This window comes from Lepidochelys olivacea (assembly GCF_965140295.1).
Source record: "Lepidochelys olivacea isolate rLepOli2 genome assembly, chromosome: 6".
NCBI classification, from domain to species: Eukaryota; Metazoa; Chordata; order Testudines; family Cheloniidae; genus Lepidochelys; species Lepidochelys olivacea.
Window position 1 is genome coordinate 85,836,684 of NC_140416.1, and position 20,830 is coordinate 85,857,513.

Here is a 20,830-nt window from a genome sequence, read left to right on the forward strand (position 1 = left end):
GACCCATAGTTCTGTGGTGGACTGTGGCTAAAAGACTTCAGAAGAGTATTTTTAGGAGGATTCTGACTGAGGAGAGTGAGGTCATTTGGAACATAAAGGAAGGGAAATAATTACAGGTACAGGGGGCAGCGTGAGTGGGGGAGGCACAAAGTGAGATTGGGAAAAGAATTCAAGCGGAGCAGATAGTCAGGAGGCTTGGGTGGGGCCAGATCAATCTAGCAGGCAAACTGTTCCATTCAACCTCTAAGCAAGGGCAGGTTAATGATAGGACAAAGGGAAAGTGTAAGGTGACACAGGCCAGCCTGGATTGCTCCGGCTGCTGAGAATACAATCACCAGCCAGTTCTGGCTTCAGTGCAAGAGCAGTCGTCAGAATTCAGATTAGCATGAAGGTTATTCCAGTCAAACATTCCTAGAGCCCACCCCCTTTCCTCCCTTAGAAGGGACTGAATTTCCTTTTCATGTATCCATCTGGAACAGGCGAGAAAGCGTGTCAGAAAGAGACGGCGCACCTCTTGAGCTGTCTGCTGAGTGCAGATTTATAATCTGATGGACAGAGAGAGACCCAGCTAACACTCCACTCCTTCCCGCTCAACGCCACGGCTCCAGGGCAGACTGAAAGCACTTAGCCTGAGTTTTGTACCTAAAGAAGAAAAGCAGAGTTCTGAAGACCATTTCCTGCTTGTTGCAGAGTTGGGGATCTCTCTTGCAACCCTGGATCATGGCCTGGCTGCTTCCTAGGGCTTGCTGCCTAAAAGTCTTCTGTCAATCCTCTAGAGGACCCTTTTCTTCTGGAATAGCTAGAGCTTGGAGTGGCGGGCCCCTGACTGCATATATGCCAGAAGCTGCAGCGTTCCCTGGATCAAGGGACCACCCAGGGCTGTACAAGGTGTCAGTGGAGCAGGCAGATGAATTCTGGGGAGCTCTAGGGAGAAACCGACTCATGTGGATTAATCCTTTTCACTCTGTACAAGACTGTAATCTACAGCAGGGCTGGGTGTCCTGGTTCCTGGGAGGACAACTGAATGTAGCAGGTAAGCAGGAAGCCAGACCTCCCCACCCTAGTTTGCTGGCCTCTTGGGGAACCCACCTGGTCCCAGCATCTTCAGGATGGATCCTTTTCAGTCTCATGAATCTGTTCCTGGGAATGCACACACCTTTAACTCCTTCTGTTAGCCAGTTGCTACTGGGGAAGTTCTATGGCAGCAAGAATTAGCTTTCTATTTTTAGACACTTTCTTGGAAGTGCACCAATCTGTCTTTCCCCTGCATGTGGAAATCCTAAACTGAGAGGAATAGTCTGAGGAACAAACATCAAAGAGGGAGGAAGGCAAGGGAAGAACGTGTGTCAGAGAGCGAGGGTGTGAGTCTAGGACAGCACCTGCCTCTGACCCCCACTTTCCCTGGCGTGTTTGTTCCCAGTCTTATTCTCCTCACACACAAATCCAGGAGTGCTCAACGGTGTCACTCAATCCAACACTTAAAGAAAAACTAGGGAGGTAGAGCTGAGCAGCACGGTCTGGTAAAAGGGTTCAAATGAGGGATGGTTTCTCAGATCCAGGCACAAGTTCAGCCAGAGGACGCCTGCCAGGAACGTTCCAATTGGCTGTGTGTAGTAGGTGGGTAGGAATGTGATTGGTTGTAGGGGAGCAAGTGTGTCTCATTAGGATGTATGAATACAGCTGGACCACCATGTGCTGTGAGCCTAGCTGCTCTCGCAAGCTGTGTCATTGGGCCTGGTCAGTACCCTTTTGTGGGAGTCCTCAAAGGTGCACCCATGTACTACTGAGGTCATCAAATAGAAGTTAGTGCTCTTCCCTTATCCATTATCAACGAGTGCCTCTTCACAGCGCTAGATAGCAGCACTGCCAACCCCAAATCACTCAAAAATCGTGAGTCAGGCCCCCCAAAATCATGAGATTTCAAAAATAAGTTTTAGTTCTTTTTTTATTTGCCTTCTGGTTTTTGAGCCTTCAGGGGTCAGTTTTTTCAAGCTTTTCTCTGGAACCATGAGGGAGAGAAATTAACTTTTTTTAAATGAAAGCTGAAAGTCTCACCTAATCGCAACTCTGGGAGCTGGAGCTCTACAACGAACAACATATGTAATTAGACTCCCAATAAAACTACAAGTGTTGGCAACACTAGTGCTTTCAGAGGAGCCCACTTTGGGATAAGATTTAAAACCAAGGTCTTGACCGCTTGTGGTCATTCAACATTCCAAGGAACTCTACATACCCCCAGAGTTCTGGCCCTATTTCATCTCAGGTGATTGCATTCTACTTCCCTACATTCCCTCTGCAGCGCTCCTCACTTCCTGTCCTAAACTGCCTTCTGGAGTGCTGCTGTCACTGTTTAATAGCTCCCTCATTCCACTAAAGAGGCAGCTGCATTTCAGTGGGAGGTGTAGTGTTCCCTGTGGATTGCTTACCTGCCACACAGGGTTGCTGAGAAATGACTGAGTTAATATTCATGAGGCACTCAGAGAGCCACCAAGGAGGAGTGCAGAGGGCTGTTATGGTTACTCAGGGTGTTTGGGGGCAGTTTCTGGTTAGGAATGTGCAGATTGTAAGTAAGGATGATGAGGATGGTCATGGGTGTGGCAGGAAGGAAGGTGTGGGAGTGGGATTGGGGTGGTGCTTCTGACCTGATGGCTGGTGCTAGCAATGATGTGGTTTAAGGGGTTGAATAACAGTCAAACTTACAATGCAGCCACCCTGATTGTATTCAGAAAATGAAGTGGCGAGCACTGGCTTTACTAGAATTGAAAATAGCTCAGAGAGTAATGACAGTCAATCTTCTCTTTCAGTGAATTGTCTGGATCGACATGTCCATATAGCCCCAGACAAAGTGGCCCTGATCTGGGAGAAAGATGAGCCTGGGAAAGAAGTTCGGGTTACATACAGGTCAGTACTTACCCCAATCCTGAGCTAGAGGAATTGAGCACAGAGGGCTGGTATGGTTACTTATCTGATTAAGGGACCAGAGTCATTTATCTCCAGCTCTGCGGGGCTCCCAGAAGGGAAGGGAAGGGAAGCTAGCCCCATCTGTTCCCAGTTCAGAGAGGCTTCTGGGATGGGAGAGCTTCTAACTACAAGCTGGTTTCTTTGGACAGAGAACTGCTTGAGTTGACCTGCCGTCTGGGAAACACCTTGAAACGACAGGGAGTAAAAAAAGGTGACCGAGTCACCATCTACATGCCCCCATGCCCTCTGGCTGTGGCAAGCATGCTAGCCTGTGCCCGGATAGGAGCCGTACACACAGTGGTATTTGCCGGATTCAGCTCCGAGGCTCTAGCTGACAGGATCCGGGATGGTAAGAGCCTTCTTCACAACTGATAGGTGCTCTGTGCACAAATTGTCCCTTCAGCCTGGCCCCTTGGAGAACAATATAAACCCCTGTCAGCTTCAGTGACCAGTGGGGCTGTGGGTGTGGGGATTGTGCCCAAAGCTTCCTGGCCCCGGCGTTCTTACTCCTCCAGCCATGGAGGAGAGAGTGGCCTGAGGGAGTGGAGGAAACAAGTGAGCCCTGGACCACATGCTCAGGCCACCCAAGAACATCACCACAACTCCCCACAAGCTGTAGCTACAGACAAGCCCTGCCCTGAGAGACGGTTTGGAAAATAAAAGCTGCAGCCAGGAAGTCGACTGAGGGAGATGAAACGGTTTGCACAGGGATCGGTCATTCCCACGGGCAGGCCTGGAAGGAAGAGGCTTAAGATGCAGCCAGGGAAGTTCAGGTTCAATATTCAGAGACGCTCTCTAACCCTAAGCAGAGCTCAGCAGTGGCACATGCTGCCAAGGGACGGTGCTGGAATGCTGCTCCTTGGACCTCTTTAAGGAGAAACATCCCCTGCCCTATCAGGGATGATTAAGAAATCCTGCCATGATGATGCACGGCAGGGAGGAGAGGACTAAATACTGTATCCTGGTAGAGGGCCTCCCCTGATGCAAGGCTATTCACTAGGTCTCACTAGAAGCCTCTTCCAGCCCAGTGGATGCTATGCCCAGCTTCATCAAATTCAGCATTTTAAAAATAAGCTCCTAGAGCAGCAGGGTCTGTCAGGCCATTGTCTCTTGGTGTGGGGGCTTGAGTTCTCTGCCTCAACAGAGGGAGCAAGGGCCTGGAGTGCTGCCTCTCATCAAGTTGTATGAGACTTAATGGGACACATTAATGGGAAAGAAAGAGTTTAAAACTGCTGCTCTTATTTTAGAGAGGCCATGAAAACTGGAGATGGGAGGGGGAAGGAGAGAGAAAAGGCATGTGGGGCAGGGCAGGGTTAGATGTGTATCTGGAGCCGGGGGGGAGGGGGCGCTAGATATCCTGGTAATAATGATGGAGGGCAGAGGGGCAGCTGGGCTGAGGGGAAGGGCTGATCATGCTGCTGTTCATTTTCTTCTCTTTTGCCCTCTTCAGCGCAGTCAGAGACAGTGATCACTGTGAATCAGGGGCTGCGGGGGGGCAAGGTTATTGAGCTGAAGCAGACAGTGGACCAGGCCGTGCATGCGTGCCCACTGGTGAAGCGAGTTCTGGTTTCCATGAGGACTGAGCAGAAGGTTCCCATGTCAGAACTGGATGTGCCACTGGAGGAGGTAAGATGCCATATGGAGCTACCACCAACTTCCCCTTAGGGTAGGACATCTGCTCGAGGGAATCGGGAGAAGTGGTGGGGGTGGGTTTCCAGCCCAGCCCAAAGGACCCTGTTTGCACTTAGTTGTACTGGGGACATTGTTCTGGGGTAATAGCGTCGTGGTCCGAAGCTTAATGCCCAGGCCAGGAACCTTCCCAACAACAGTTGCCCTGCTTTCCAGAATGAATGAATGAGTTAATGTGGGGAGCTCTTGGAGACATAATATTCTCTGTGTAACATCAGGGCCTGGCAGCACTAACCAGAGCCTGCAATAGTGTGGGCAAGACCTTGAAAACTATCTGTCCATGTACCTCAGACCTGGCCTGTAGCACGCCCTGCTATTCCAGCCCTGGGCTCTCCACACAGCTTTGTCCATGCACCTTATTCCTGGCCTGCAGTACCCTTCTATTCCAGTCTGGGTGGGGCCACATTTACTGACGGCAGTCCTAGCAGTCAGTGCTATACAAGGCATAGACCAGGGGTCAGCAACCTTTCAGAAGCCATGTGCCGAGTCTTCATTTATTCACTCTAATTTAAGGTTTCGCGTGCCAGTAATGCATTTTAACGTTTTTAGAAGGTCTCTGTCTGTAAGTCTATAATATATAACTAAACTATTGTTGTATGTAAAGTAAATAAGGTTTTTAAAATGTTTAAGAAGCTTCATTTAAAATTAAAGTAAAATGCAGAGCCCCTCAGACCGGTGGCCAGGACCCGGGGTGTGTGAGTGCCTCTGAAAATCAGCTCACGTGCTGCCTCTGACATGCGTGCCATAGGCTGCCTACCCCTGGCCTAGACAGTGACACGGGCTGTCTCTCTTGGTGTTTACGCTCCTAGTGAGGCACAATGCACCCAATGATGGTCAGACCTCAGGGGAGCAGCACTCATGCTTGCTGAAGAAGTATTTTGTTGTTAGCTCCTGGGTTCAGAACAACTGCCTCCACCATGTTTTGTACAGAGCGGAGCTCACTGTCTGTGCTCAACAAATAACCTAATTAACATGAGAAGGCTTCTCATAGAATTCGGTTATGGTGAGAAAAGTGACAGGAACAAATGGCCTCTTCCTACTCAGGAGATCTGCTCTGTGGCAGGGTTCAGCATTAGAGCTGCTGGCTCAGTGATTACAGCCTTTTACTCCTGCTGGCTACAGAGGCCTGGGAGAGGGAGCTGGAGTCTATTCTGGACAGGGCCTCAGCACAATTTTTAAGTGCGCCCCCAACTGCAGAATCGTTATTACTGGTGGTGATGCCGGAGCCAGCAAGAGCCAGCTTGACCCTCAGAACCCACGGGGAGTTTGTGGTGCCAGCATGTGGAAGAGAACCCCTCCGTTTACTTGAACACAGCACACTTGATCTGGCAAGAGTGAAAAACAATAAACACTGCTCCCATTGGTGCCATTTTGATAGTCACTTTCCAGAGTAGTTCTGCATTTTAAGGAGCCAGCTGAATGAAGAAGGGGTGAGCGTTTGGGAGTGGGAGGGAATTCAAAGCTGAAGGGTAGCATAGAAGAAGATGCAAAGACATGATTAGGAAGCTAAGGAAATAGAGGAGGAAATGAGAGCAAAGATGTTGATGGGGCAGCGTTCTGTAGGGCCTTGTGAGCAGGAGGAAAAGGACCTTAAACCAGATGTGGAAGGTGAAAGGAGGGCTCTGAAGAGAGGTGGGTGGCATGGTCACAGTGGCAGCACCCATTCTGGTATGTACTGGAGAGGATCAGGCAGGGAAGCAAGAGCAGCAGAGGCTGCAGCAACGAAGATGAGAATTGACCAATTGGACGAGACATTAGCCATATGGAAGGAGAGGAAGGGATGGACTTGAGAAATGTAGGAAGGAAGAAGCAACAGGATTCAAGAGCCTGAATGTGGGGAGAGGGGTTAGGATCTGGTTTGCTAGAGTGCTGTCCCAGCCTCCGCAGTGCTATCCCCCTGCCAAGCAGCATTAGCCCGTCACCAGGCAGCAGAGGAATAAGCCACAGTGGGGTTCATTTCTCTGACGTATACAATGCTTTCCATTCAGCTCTTCTGGGCTTAGTAAATGACTAATGAAATGTAAGGTCAGAGCAAGTGTGGGGAGAATGGAGGGAAATCTGGGGGCTGTGAGGAGATCCTGGAGCTGAGTGAGAACCACTCTGCTTTGTGTCATAGGAAATGATGAAAGAGGATGTATGCTGTGAGCCTGCTGCCATGGAGAGTGAAGACTTGCTGTTCCTTCTCTACACATCAGGCAGTACTGGCAAACCCAAGGGGCTGGTCCACTCCCAGGCAGGATACTTGCTCTATGCTGCCATCACACACAAGGTAATGAGGCCTAGACACAGACACCGGGGATGTCGGGTCAAGGCGTACAGGCAGCAGAACTACCAAGCTATGATGACAAGATCATGTCTCTACTATTTGAGCTAAAGCACAATCTGGGAGCTGCTAATGTTATTAGGGGTCCAGCTGCTGGAGAGCAAGATGGTTACTAGGAATGGAGCAGGACTGAGTCCAGGCAACAGGGGGCACCAGTGCATGTTCTAGAGCAGGTCAATTATTCATTACTTATAGTAGCACCCAGAGGCCCCAGGTAGACCTGGGTGCCCTGTTCTGCTGGGCACTGCTCCAACCCTTGGGAAGAGGCGGTCTATGCCTCAAAGAGCTGCCAAGATGACAAGTGAGGTAGAAAGGGGGGGAGGAGCAGCAAATGCCAGCAAGACACAGGTTTTATATTTACAGTCATTTATGTTTAAACATTTGTTTTTTCCTTCTTCTGTCCTCGCCACGCCCTGAGCCAATCGGTTCAGGGAGGGTGCTCTACCCACAGAGAAAAGCATTGCTCAGACACCCAGCCAGTTTATTCCAGGGGATGGAGAGGGAGAAATGGCTGGTATTTTACAGAAATATTCCAGCCTTTTCCTTCTCTGCATAAGCTCTGTTGCAATTTAGCCAGCAACCTGCTTACAGGCCGGCAATGGGGAATACAGGATATACTTACAGAGAGAGAGAGAGATCTCCAAGCCCCCTCTCCCCTGTGTTCTGAGCTTCAACTACCCCTAAGCATACATGAGAGTGAAAGCTCTGCTCCTGAAGAGAGCCCCTAGAGCACTAAAGAGAGGGGTCCATACTTCAATAGAGCAGAGGTAGCTTTGGGAAGAGGAAGCCCCTAAAACAGACAGCAATGTCCCAGATTTTATTCCAGTCATTAGGTTGCCTGTAGGCAAGACCTTTGAAGATACATCTACACTTGGGGGGAAAAGCCCCACAGCAGCGAGTCTCAGAGCCTGGGTATACAGACTCAGGCTCATGCCACGCCACTAAAACTAGCTGTGTAGACATTCCCGCTGAGGCTGGAGCTCAGGCTCTGACACTCACCCTCTTCCCCCGGGCTTCAGAGCCTGAGCATGAATGCCTACATGGCTATTTCTAGTGCTGTAGCGTGAGCACTGGGCACCCGTTGACTTAGGTGCAGAGACTCACTGCCGTGGGGTTGTTGGTTTTTTGCTGTGTAGACATGAGAGAGAGCTGGAGACCGAGCTGCTGGGAGCTCACGTGCTGAGCCACACTCGTGTTCCTGAGACAGCACAGTACTGGGCTGCAGAACAGCCCTCCAAGGGAAGTGGGGAAAAGTCCATTGCTTGAGACAGTTCACCAAGCAAACAGCTTCCAAGTGTAACCCACACACCTCCTGGGTGTGGTGTTCTGTCCCATCTAGTGGCACCAAGACCACTTAGAGAGAGAGAGAGAGAGATTAATGAGTCTGCTCTACAGCCTTAGCTAACAGCCATGTGGCTTTTAGCTCATGCAGTAGATGCTCATGCACTAAGCTCCAGAGGTCCCAGGTTCAATCCTGCCCCCTGACCACCAGGGCCTGTCGGTCTTACACAAGAGCCACCCTTCTGGCTTCTCATGAGACAAGTCCCTTTCTAAACACCTCAGTGTGGGCTCCTTAGCCATGGGCAAGCTCCCCCTATACCTGATCCAGGGACCTTCACACCTCCACCCAGGCCCTCTTACTAGAGGGCTCCAGTCCTAGCCTTGGTGCATCTAGCATTCATGTGAGGCCAGATCTGGTGACTTAAGTCTGAAATGCCCTGTGTGCCTGGAGGTGGGACATGTGGAAATCAGGGAGCCAGTGATTGGACACAGAACAAAGCAGCGGATGTTGCCCCAAGACAGGAATGTGGGAATGAGGCAGCACTGTCCAATTCCAACACAAGGCCACTTTAGCTCCAGCTGCTCTGGAAAACATGACCAGAGCTGGAATGAATTCCGGCTCGTTTTCCCCGGGTGGGTTCAGCAAGCTGCTGCTGCTTGAATACTCTGTTACTTTAAACAGAGACTAGCTCAGAAGACAGCGAGTTTCCATTACAAACACACCAGAGCCTTCCTCACCCCTGGAATCCTCATCTGTCACCCTCCTGTCAGCGGGGCCCACTTTGTGGGGAGCTGCTGGAGCATTGCCACAGCAAACCTAATGGCAGCTAGAGCATGTTAGTAAGGGACGAAAGGCTTTTAAAGTATTGTTGGAAATGGCGGATCCCAGAGCAACCACCAAGAAACAAAGGGCTTCCAAGAGACATTACACCGGGAAACTTGCTTGGTGGGAAACAGATGGGAAATGGAGTAAGAGGAGCCAGGCCCAAGTAAAATACAGGTTTCACACTCAGGGCCAGCCCTGCTATCCAGTTACTTTAGGACATTCTGTCCCTCCCCCTACATCCAATGAAATGGGAGGGTGTGGAAAATAGCAAGGTCTGAACTCCGGCTCCCTATGCTGGTGCGGAGCCAGGCTTAACTTGCGGAGAGGGACAGAGGGGTGTCCGCCTGCTAGCCCTGCAGAGCCAACGCCACAAGAAGAGAGGGGTTGGAATCGAGTTTGGCTTGCAGAGCAGCAGTGCAACTATTTGTCCTTATTAGAGAGTGTTGTGAGGTGGAAGGAGCCCAGTTCTGCTCACGGGGGAGTTTGAGGGCTGGCAAGTGGAAAGAAATTTTTTTTTTTTTTTAACTGGCAAATCGATACACCACTGTCACATCCCCTCTGACTCATCTCCTCTTTGAACTAAATAGTCTAGCCTCTTAGAGAAGTCTTCTAGGCCTCCACTCATTTCTATTTCTACTGTACCTGTGTGTGACGTGACAAGCAATGCTGAACACAACTCCAGCTATGAACTTACTGTTGATTTGTCTAATGGCAGTATCACATGGTCAGTTCAATTCATTATACAGCCTAATAACTTGTTTGCACAAAGCAGCTCTTTTCCGTGAGTCAATTTAGAATCCAGCAATGTGAAGGAGTGGTCCAAATTATTCATTCCAACAAGCATACCCTTGCCCTTGCCAACAGTGAATTTCATCTGAAATCATGTTGCCAAGTCTACCTTTAGAAGGGTCTTCTGGAGTTCCTGACAGTCCTCAAGTGTTGACTCCAGTAGTAATGGGAACTGGCTTGTTTGAATTTGCATCAGGACCCTGGCTCCTTTCCTCAGCACAGGACTGAAGCTGCTTTAGTTATTTATTTCTTTTTCAGCAGGGCCCTAACCAGGACTACGGCTCCATTGTGCTGGGTGCTGCGCAAATGCAGAATAGGCCAGTCCCTGCTTACAGGCTAAACAGGGACAAGCTGTGACAGATTGGTGTAGCAGAGAGGGTGGGAAGCAGTGACTCAAAACAATTTGGGAGTCATGGTGGATAATCAGGTGAACAGGATCTCCCAGTGTGACAGTATGGCCAAAAGAGCTAACGGCATCCTGGGATAAACAAGGGGATCTCAAGTAGGAGTAGAGAGATTATTTTACCTCTGTATTTGGCACTGGTGCAACCGCTGCTGGAATAGCGTGTCCAGTTCTGGGGTCCACAATTCAAGAAGGATGTTGATACATTGGAAAAGGTTCAGAGAAGAGCCATGAGAATGATTAAAGAATTAGAAAACATGCCTTATAGTGATAGACTCAAGGAGTTCAATCTATTTAGATTGAAGAGAAGATTAAGGTGTGAGTTGATGACAGTCTATAAGTACTCACGCGGGGAACAAATATTTTATAATAGACTCTTCAGTCTAGCAGAGAAAAGTATAACATGATCCAACAACTAGAAGTTGAAGCTAGACAAATTCAGACTGGAAATAAGGTGTAAATTTTGAACAGTAATTAAGCATTGGAACAATTTGCCAAGCCTGTGGTGAATTCTCCATCAAAGGCAATGTTTAAGTCAAGATGGAATGTTTTTTCTAAAAGACCTGCTCTAGGAATTATTTGGGAGAAGTTTTATGGCCTGTGTTACACAGGAGGGCAGGTGAGGTGATCACAATGGCTCCTTCTGGCCTTGGCATCTATGAAGGGAAAGACAAGACTGGCAGAGACAGGAGACTTTAGTTATAGATCTCTCCCACACAAGAGCTGCTCTGGCAACCTCTGTGGTAGGAGGGGCCCTGTCTCCAGGCTATAGCTCTTGCTCTCTTCTTTTTTTTGCACAGTATGTGTTTGATTACCACGATGGGGATGTCTTTGGCTGCGTAGCCGACATCGGCTGGATCACGGGGCACAGTTACGTGGTGTACGGCCCTCTGTGCAACGGAGGTACCACAGTCCTTTTTGAGAGCACTCCAGTGTACCCCAATCCTGGTGAGTAATGAAGTTCAGAAGAGCCCTGGCCTCAGGGAAGGGCAGCCGAAAGAGGCTGTGGGGCTGAGGGACCAAGGATCCTTCTTCAAAAATGCTTGGCAGCCATTCTGCTAAAACTGTAAGAAGCTATTAGAAATGCATGAATGTAACCCTGCTCTGAAATCTCTGGCAAGCAGGGAAGTGACCCTGGATGCTCTATACAGAAGAGAGAGAGGCCTGAAATTAATTCCCATCTCAGCCCACATACCAAAGACTCCTGCCCCCATGGCACGAGTTGAGTCCCTATGTGGAGCTGAAGAACACACTGAATTCCTCTCACACCCCAGGGGAGGTGGTAGGAAACCATCTTAATCATGGGTGGAGCAGTAAGGAGAAGAGCAAATCCCTCCTTCTCTGGAGTAGTCTCTTGTGTATTACATGTTTGGGAAGTCACCTCCACATGGTAGGGTCCTGAGGGGGATGCTAGCTGTGCCCTTCCCTGCCGCAGAGAGCGCTGTGGAGATGGTTATCAGGAAGGGCTCTCAAGGAAGGAAAGAGCCACTGCTGCTGCTCCTGGTGTTTATCCTGAGCTAGGTTGGCCTGGCTACAGCAGGGGTATGGAAGCAAGGAAAGTATTGGGATCAGGGTGAATGAGCCAATTCTAGAGGTAACTGACCCAGTTTCCTATTCCAGGGCGTTACTGGGAAACAGTGGAGAGGTTACGAATTAATCAGTTCTATGGAGCACCCACAGCAATTCGCTTGCTGCTGAGATATGGGGACGAGTGGGTAAAGAGATACGACAGATCTTCCCTCAAGACCCTTGGATCAGGTTGGTACCAGGTGATGGTTCAGGGCTGACCAGACTACCACTCTCAGACTCAGTTCCGTAGTGGGCTGGATTAGAGATGTGTGTTGGGTCAGTACTTCGCAGTGAGAGAGAATATACCACCAAGGAGAAGGCCTATTAGTTGGCCCAGGTCCATGATCTTGATAAAGCCAGTATGTCGAAGGAAATCGGAAGGAGAAAGATTTTTCTGAATTGTCCCTTAAACACGATTCATCTCCCTTTCCCCTTGCAGTGGGAGAACCCATCAACACAGAAGCGTGGGAGTGGTACTTCAACGTGATTGGGGATGCACGGTGCCCAGTAGTTGACACATGGTGGCAAACTGGTAAGAAGCAAAGAAGACCCCTCCCATTACAGGCACTTAAGCAGTTCCCCAGTCATCTCCCCATCTTAGGAGGTGTAATACCCATCTGGGATTGTTCAGCTTGAGGCAATTATTATTTAGACATCACCATAGATGTGCATGGCCCATTGTAGCCAAGTGCCCAGCACAGGGAGCCTTTTGGCCCCACCACAGGTCAGACAGTTAAATAAATGATAGGATTTAAAATTAACCTGGAGAAGAGACGGTAGGGACCAATCCAGCACTGGACTAGATGAGCAAGACTTTCCATCTCTAATTAACAATTTTTTCCAGCCACCTCCAGACAGCAGAGAGCCTTGCCTACAGTAACCCCTGCATGGGTACGGAAGCAGCTGCATTAACCATGCAAGACTTAGGGGGGAAGGTGGATTTCTTAGCAGTATTCCACGGCTTTCGCTTTGACCTAATTTCATGGGTGTCACCATTACATTTACCTCAGAAACAGGAGGCATCTGTATCTCTCCCCGTCCATCCAGCCCTGGAGATGAGATTCTTCCAGGCATGGCCATGAGACCACTCTTTGGGATCAGCCCTGCCCTCCTGGATGACAAGGTAACTTACAACCATCAGTCCAGAGGTTCTCTTAGCCAACGTTCCCATACTGTCCCCTCTAGGAGGCAGAAGCTGGAAGTAGAGAACTTGCAAGCTGCACCTGTCTTCCACCCCCCCCCCACCCCCAAGGTCATGTCCCACTCCCCACAGATCCTCCTATTTCGAGCAACTCCAGCAAGGGAGCTGGTAGCAACCCCTTGACATCTCAGCCTGTGTTCCTGCACCATTCTCTATAGCACCCTGTCCTGGGAGAAGTTTGGAGGCTCGCCTCAGAAATGCTACAAAGGTATTTTCTGGAACAGTGGTTTCCAGCTCCTCAGTAACTGAACGGATGCCATGCTAGACTTACAATCATAGCTGTAGCTATATGCCAGTGCCCAGGGAGCCTGGAACACACTAGGGGAAGAAGATCTGGACAAGGGCACAGAACAAGCTGGGCCTGAGTGAGAACTGGCTTGTCAGAAGCAATGGACCAATACCGGGTGTTAAGCAGCAGAGTGGGCTACACATGCACATCATCTCCCTGCGGGTGGTGTGAACTAGATCCTCCCCCACTGCTCTCCATGTCTCTCCCAGTCAGAAGGTTGTGGTGGGGATGTGGCAGGTAAAACTAGACCCAAGATTAAGCATGAAGGTTACCCTCAGCCCCAGTCATGACCAAGGGTATTATTTTCCAGGGAAATGTCCTAACACAGAACGGCGTCTCTGGAGCCCTCTGCATCTCTCAGGCCTGGCCAGGAATGGCACGGACAATTTACAATGACCACAAGAGATTTCTGGAAACCTACTTGATGCCTTACCCAGGTAGGATTTGCAGGGAAGGACAGAGGAAGGCGCACAGCTGATCATGGATTGGAGACTGAGTGCTTCTAGAGCCACATGAAGAAGTGTTTTATGGCAAATGCACTAGACTGGCACATGGGAGATCTGGGTTACATTCCTGGCTCCAACAGACTCACTGCAACACTTTGGATAAGTCATGTAGCCTCTCTGTGCCTCAGTTCCCCATCTGTAAAATGGAGATGGCTCTTTCTTTCTTCCACCCTTCGCCTGTCTCATCTATTTGGAACATAAGCTCTTTGGCACAGGGACAGCTCCTTACCATGTGTGTATATATAGCACAAAGGGATCCTGATCTCAGTGGGGACCACCAATTGCTTCTGTAATACAAATGATGTCAGCTCCTGTAGCAATGAGAGAAAGGGAAGAGAAGAGTGTCCAGACCATGGAGGGCTGCACTGTGGCATGTGTCCCAGGCTTGTGGGAATGGGGCTAGTCCAGCAATGGAGCATGCACCCCAGAATTAAGGGTGGTAACGGAGAATGCCCCTGAGCTGTAGAGCTGGGAGAAGCCATGAGGTTGACTGGGAGTGGGGAAGTCCCTTTGCTGTGAGTTTAGGGGGGGCATAGTATACAGGGGGATGGTGTTGATGTGGGGAGGGGTGTACCTAAGCCATGGAGGTAATGGGAATGGGTAATGGGAAGAGAGTGTAGCTAGCATGGGCTAGCTGTGAGAGACTCACGGTTCTGATCATCACAGGATTTTTCTTCACGGGAGATGGAGCCTATCGTACTAGCCAAGGATATTACCAGCTGACAGGACGTCTGGACGATGTCATCAATGTCAGCGGGCACAGGCTAGGCACCGCAGAGCTGGAAGATATTGTGGTAAGAGGCTTGGGCAGAAAGAAGTGGCAAACATCTGACCCCTAGCTTATAAGCAAGTCCAAAGAGCTGAGGTGGGGAGAGCCTCTTCAGGGAGCAGAGCAGGGGCACAGGGGCCTCCAAGTAAAGAAGCCATGAAACACTGAGTGAACATAGCACCTTGGTATCATGCCCGAGTTTTCTGCTCCAGCAGGAGGCTTTGTAGGGAATGGGGCAGAAGTTCTACCTGGAGCAGGTAGGGTGGAAGGAGCAGTTCTCTCATCTCTACCACTCCCACTCTGATTTCCAACCAACTCTAGAGCTATCCAGCTGGGATAGTGATCACAACATGCAGCCATCGTTTCTCAAGTCACATTAGGACTCTTCCCATCACAAGTTCCATCAAGCTAGCTACGAGTATGTACCTGCTGCTTTACTGGGTAGGGGGCAACCCCTTCTCCCTGCAAACACTTCAGGCCTTCTTACCTTTCTGTCAAAAAGCCCAGCACAGGGCTGCACTATGGTAAGTTCCACTTTCCTCACCAGCATCAGACGAGATGGCAAAGTATTTAGCTCCAATATCACAACTAAGCTGTTCTAATAGCACAGGCCCCAGCTCTATCCTTGCACTCAAGGGAGAGAAAAAGGTTTATTTGGAGCTCAGGCTACAGCTAGGTGAATTCAGAGCATCATGCAAATGTAGGGGATTATTAACCCTTGGAGGCCCCCACTGTTATGTGATTGGAGTCTCTCAGTGCTCTTTGGAGCCGACATGTCCCTGGGTTTGTAAGCAGGGACTACCCAGTGAGATCTTGTGAACAGGTTACTGGATCCTGCTGCAGCAGGGGTGGGAGGAGCAGAGTGGGTAGTTGCCACTCACAGAGGTAAGCCGAGCTGGAAGGGGAAGCAGAGGTGTCAGGCCTCTTCCCTACACTCTACTGTGGCAGGTAAGTAGGAAGAGGGCATGGAGGCCACCTTGGGAGCTCCCCATCTCTCTGCCACATACCAGGCCAGTGTGGGGGAGGACAGCCTGCCAGGACTGCTGAAGTGACATGCAGACCTGTTTTGTTCCAGAATCAGCACAGAGCAGTGGCAGAGTCAGCCGTGATCGCCTTCCCTCATGAGATCAAAGGAGAAGGTGAGGGGCTCTGATTCCTGCTACTGAAATCTCTGTAATGGGCTTCACAGCTGCTAGGGCTAGTGGTGGGGGGGGAAGAGTCATTCTCAGGGTGACTGCATACCTGACTTGTACTGGGGCATAGGGACACAGGGACCACACTCACCCCTGCGGCACACACAGTAAGCTTTGTAGGACACAGAGTATGGGGTGGGAGTCACCGCAAGAGCCACATGGCTTTGAGCTGGAAGGGGGCAAGTCTCTGGTAGCATTACACTGCAGGGGCTTGCAGCTTCAGGCAACACAGGACTCCCTCCAGGACATCTTCAGGAGGGAGGTCCCACAACTTCATTGGAGTAGAGGAACTGTAGCCTTGTAGAGGAACAGTCTCAGCTTTGGTGATACCATTTCAGAGATTCACTTAGGTCACAGACACACCATCTCAGCCCCTATCATACTTCAGGTTGCATCTCAGCCAGCTGCAGAGTGCTTAGCCCTGCACTGGACATCTCCCTGAACCATGGCTTGGTGCATGGATGAGTAACTCCATCTTTTCCCAGGAGCGTATGTGTTCATTGTGCTGAAGAAGGGGACTGATATCTCTCAGGAGAGGCTGAGCAATGAACTCAAGGAGCTGGTCTCACAGAAGATTGCAAAATACGCAAGCCCTGAATACGTTCAGGTAACAGCCCGTAGGCCTGTTCCTGCCCATACTACACCCTGTATGCCCTCAACCCTGTCTCAACAGCATGGCGGAAGCCCCTTCCCCACTGCTCCCAGCCCCAGATGATACAGCTTAGGGCTCCAGCGCTTACTCTGCTCCTTTCTGCCACAGGTCACAAAGCGGCTCCCCAAGACCCGTTCAGGTAAGATTATGCGCCGTGTCCTGAAGAAGATTGTAGAGAACAAGGCAGATGAGCTTGGGGACCTGACCACCTTAGATGACCACGAGGCTGTAGAGGAGATCATCAAGGGGCACAAGCGCCTCCTGCAGGAGGAGCAGGGCCAGTAACATGAGTGCTCTCTGCTCCCCTTTTCTTCACGCTTCCCACCCCCATCAAATTTGGAACCTAGTCTAGAAAAAGCCAATCAGCAGGCACCAGTAATTCAGCTGAGATCAGACCTTTATTTTTTACACTGGCACTGAAGACCTTGGACTAAACCTCCAAAGCAGACCGCTCCTCTGAGAGGTGACCATGTCTGGGGGCAGTAGGAGTGAGGGGGTGAGGAAGGGGGTCCTGCTTCCTCCCTGAGAAGCAGAAGGCCCTAGTGAGAAGCCACCATACCCCTCCCAGCATCTGGATAACGAGAAAGGAGGCAGAGGGGGGAGGTTAGTTAACCCCAGATTGGAGGCCTCTCTTCAGGATGGCTCCCAGCTCCAGCATGTCCATGTAGAACATTAATCGCTGACACTTTTCCGGCTGCTGCTCCAAACCCACTGCCACAGCACTGTGTCTGTGTAGGGGAGGGGTGGCGGTGCAGACAGAGTCGGCCTTTCTTTGGAGTTTGAGAACTGCAGCATGGGGTGCAGGGATCAGGTGCCTGCCAGGCTGCACAGGGAGAAGTTGGACCCCAGGGTCTCCCCTGGCCATACACCCCTGCACACCTAGCAGGAGGAGAGTGGGTGCACTGGCTCTGCAGGCATGAGCCCGGCTGACCTGCACCTCCCAGAAAGGCTGGCAGCTCAGGGCAGCACTGCCCACCCCCTGCCCAGCTGGCCAGAGGCTCCAGCCCAGCTTCCACTCACCCCGGCTCTGGTAGCCCAGGGCCACCAGCTTGTGGCACTCGGATGCTGCATCCTTGATGCCCTAGGCAGTCGCCCACGTAGCCCTCGTGTAAGGCCAGCCCTAGTGCAGGATGACAGGAGGCGGTGGCGGCTGCTGCCTGGCACCAGCTCAGGCTGCTTGATGAATGCTGACACACATACCCCATGCAAACAGGCCTGGGATTTTCATGCAAAATGCTTCTAGTGAGGTTCACCCTAGGGTGAGACGACACAAACTCCATGGACTAATCCACCATGTGCTGAGCACGACCCTGAACAGAATGAGGAGACATGGGCCCTGTCCATCCAAACAGATTCCAGCCTCAGGCCCAGATGATAATGGTCCCTGTGGAGACTATGGTCCTTTCTGAGCCACCATCACACTGCAGTCAAATGCAGGCAGCACTGGCCCTGCCTTTGCATAGCACCAAATGATGCCTTCTCCTGGCACCCAGAAGTTCCCCCACTCCACCCAAAGTTATCCCCTCTCAAAAGCAGCAAGAAGAGGGGCTCCTTCTGCTCCCCCTAGCACGATAGGCAGGAAGAGGGAATCGGATGCCAGGGGAAAGGTTTGGGGAGAAGCCCCTCTCTGGGAGGGACAGAAGCCTCCACTCTCAGCAGCACCCAACAAGCGGCAGTTTGGACAACAGGCAGAAAGAAAAGACTCAGCCCTGGTTCCTTCAGTAAAATCCAGAAACCATCACCTTCCTCCCTGAATACTTATTGGCTCCTGGTGGCTCTGCAGTTCCTACAGTTCTACTAATCAGGTATCTCCTGTGGTGCAGGTAGTTTCTGCAGCTCCTGGGTAATTAACCAGTCTCAAGCCTCAGTACGTTGTTTAGCATCCCTCACTGGCTGGGAGCCGCCTCACTCTCTCGGTTCTTGTTAGTTCCCATCTTCCTCTTCCGGAGAGTTTCAAAATCCAACTGTGAAACTGCAATTCAGCAACACACAACTGAGTGCCTTGGCTTCAAAGGGGGGGATCCACTTCCTCCCCAGGAGCTGACCCATATACACCCCACCATCTCTCTCCCTCCCTGCCCAACTCCATGCCATCCACCCACTGACAACATATGCCTCGCCCATTCATCCACCTGCCCTTCCCTGCCCTGTTCAGTCCCACATGCAGTCCAGGAGCTAACAGGCCCCACACTGCTGATGGAAATAGGTCTGCCACTCTCTGTCTCACCTTTTCCAGGCTGGTGCGATGTCCCACACTGACTAGTGTCATCCCCAGCTGAGCGCAGGTGCAGTATAGCTCATTCTCCACCTCCTCTGTCAGAGCACTGGTGGCTTCATCCAACACTGAGAGCAAAGCAGAAAGCCCCATCAACATGGCATCATCCAAGGACTACAACCACTCAGGCTAGCTAGCCAGCCCAACCAATCCCTGCCCTCGAGCCTGCTCTTCCCTGTAGGTGTGGATTCTGAACTGAGCAGCTGTTGAGAACATTGCTCACATGCTGCATGGAGCTGGCAAGGCTGAAACCTCCATGGAGGGACTCTTAGGCAAACTACAAAAGGTACCAGAGAAGCAGAGTAGGGACCTTTGTTCACCGCTGGTCCCAGCTCCCAAAGCTACTATCTGCTGAAGGGGAAACCTGGTCTTCCCAAAAGGACTCCTACTCCAGCCAAAAGAATGCAGCTCGCGTCACGTACCCCCTCCATCACAGCCAGATGCCAGTGAGTATCACCGGGGTTTGTCTTTCCCTAAGAACCTTCAAACACCTTATAATCTGGGGAAGTCTCCCCTATGAGAAAGTCTCCAGGGCTGGCGACATTGGGGAAGCTAGAACCCCAGGCCCATTCACTCCACAAACTGGACCTCAATTCTGTGGCAATGTTTCTGAATTCAGCTACAAGCTGGTGGGGCAGACTGGAAATTCTGCAGCCATTTCACTTAAATTAAAAATGAAGAGGTTTATTAATACTACAGTCCTGGAGTCCCTGGGCTATTGGTTAGAGATTAAACTGAATTTATTTTACAGACTCCATAATTTTTAGTTTTCAATATGCCAAAGATTTCTGTACTGGTGGCAGGGGTTGAGAGGAAACAAGCTGCAGGTGTTGGTGCCTGGGGATCGTGCTGTAAGCATTTCCATTGGTGATTCACTTTAGCAGAAACATCCAGCTCAACAAGGCTGCCAGGTACATTTGGATCTTTAGGTTTCAGAATCAACATCCCAATGTGATGAATGGGATAGATCATAGAAATAAAGGGCTGGAAGGGACCTCAAGTCGTCAATTAGTCCAGCTCCTTGCGCTGAAGCAGGACCAAGTCAACCCAGATCACCCGGACAGGTTTTTGTCTAATCTCTTTTTTAAAAGCCTCCAGTGATGGGGATTCCACAACGTCCCTTGGTAACTTGTTTCAGTGCTTAACGAGCCTTATAGTTAGTTTTTCCTGATAGCAACATGAATCTCCTTTACTCCAGATTAAGCCCTTTACTTCTTGTCCTACCTTCAATAGACATGGAGAAAACTGATCACTATCCTCTCAATAACAGACCTTAACATATTGGAAGATTTATCAGCTTCCCCCCTTCACTCTTTTTTCCTCAAGACTGAACGTGCCCAGTTTTTTTTAACCTTTCCTCATAAAAGTCAGGTTGTCTAAACTGTTTATCATTTGTGTTGCTCTCTTCTGGACTCCTTCCAATTTGTCCACATTTTTCTTCAACTGTTGTGCTGAGAACTGGTCACAATACGCCAGCTGAGGCTGTGCCAGTGCTGAGTAGAAAAATTACCTCCCATGGCTTAGATATGATACTCCTGTTAATACACCCAGAATGGATATTTGCCTTTTCTCAAATGCATCACATTGTTGGTTCATATTCAATTTATGATCCACTATGGGCCCAGATCCTCTGCTGCTGCTGAGCCAGTTATTCTCCATTTTGTAGCTGTGCATTTGATTTTTCCTTCCTAAGCACAATACTCCCGCTCAGAGTTATTTCAGGCTGCCTGCTGCTACGCAGACAACACTGCGCGGATTCTGAGCAGGTCACGTTTTCAAGTTTATCTTCCCAACCATTAGAGCTAGAAAACAAACAAAAGTTGAGATTCCAGAGCACAATTCCACACCAAAGGGTGGGTTGTGTGGCACTGTGGGGAACATCAGGGCCCCGGTTATGACAGCCGCCAGCCGAGGAAGAGGAGCCTCCATAAGCTCAACCTTTGAAAAGTAACTTCTGATGTTTTTCTATGAAATGTTGCACTAAGTGGGGTTACAAGTGTCCCTGACGGAGCTTTCAGGGAACCTTGCTGAATACGCACCCCCATGTAAGAAATTCCCTGGTAAACAAGTTGGATAAAAAAAACTGAGCTAAGGATGAGCTAAG

General features: G+C 50.3%; 2 protein-coding genes across 8 annotated transcripts in view; one reads left to right on the forward strand and one right to left on the reverse strand.

Annotated features, from left to right (window-relative positions):
- Window positions 1–386: 386 nt before the first annotated feature.
- On the forward strand, window positions 387–16,748 carry LOC311522077 (acetyl-coenzyme A synthetase 2-like, mitochondrial). Its single transcript, XM_084630976.1, has 14 exons — window positions 387–1,033; window positions 2,805–2,901; window positions 3,111–3,310; window positions 4,412–4,587; window positions 6,767–6,919; window positions 11,073–11,220; window positions 11,893–12,030; window positions 12,281–12,373; window positions 12,852–12,964; window positions 13,642–13,768; window positions 14,504–14,631; window positions 15,682–15,745; window positions 16,285–16,406; window positions 16,560–16,748. The coding sequence occupies exons 1-14, from the start codon at window positions 721–723 to the stop codon at window positions 16,734–16,736; spliced, it is 2,049 nt and encodes a 682-aa protein (XP_084487102.1). The 5' UTR covers window positions 387–720; the 3' UTR covers window positions 16,737–16,748.
- Window positions 16,749–16,830: 82 nt separating this feature from the next.
- ABCD4 (ATP binding cassette subfamily D member 4) overlaps window positions 16,831–20,830 on the reverse strand; it is a 34,459-nt gene continuing 30,459 nt past the window's right edge. For 6 of the 7 annotated variants that reach the window (XM_084630973.1, XM_084630972.1, XM_084630970.1 and 3 more), the window contains one exon: window positions 18,430–18,794. In XM_084630973.1, the coding sequence (XP_084487099.1) occupies window positions 18,460–18,794 (335 nt within the window). In that variant the 3' untranslated portion in view covers window positions 18,430–18,459. The other variant, XM_084630971.1, reaches the window with a different exon arrangement.

Coding starts and splice junctions, on each gene's coding strand:
- LOC311522077 (XM_084630976.1), top strand. CDS start 721: ATGGCCTGGCTGCTTCCTAGGGCTTGCTGCCTAAAAGTCTTCTGTCAA. Junction 6,920..11,072: donor ATGCTGCCATCACACACAAG/GTAATGAGGCCT, acceptor TTTTTTGCACAG/TATGTGTTTGATTACCACGA. Junction 12,965..13,641: donor CTGCCCTCCTGGATGACAAG/GTAACTTACAAC, acceptor ATTATTTTCCAG/GGAAATGTCCTAACACAGAA.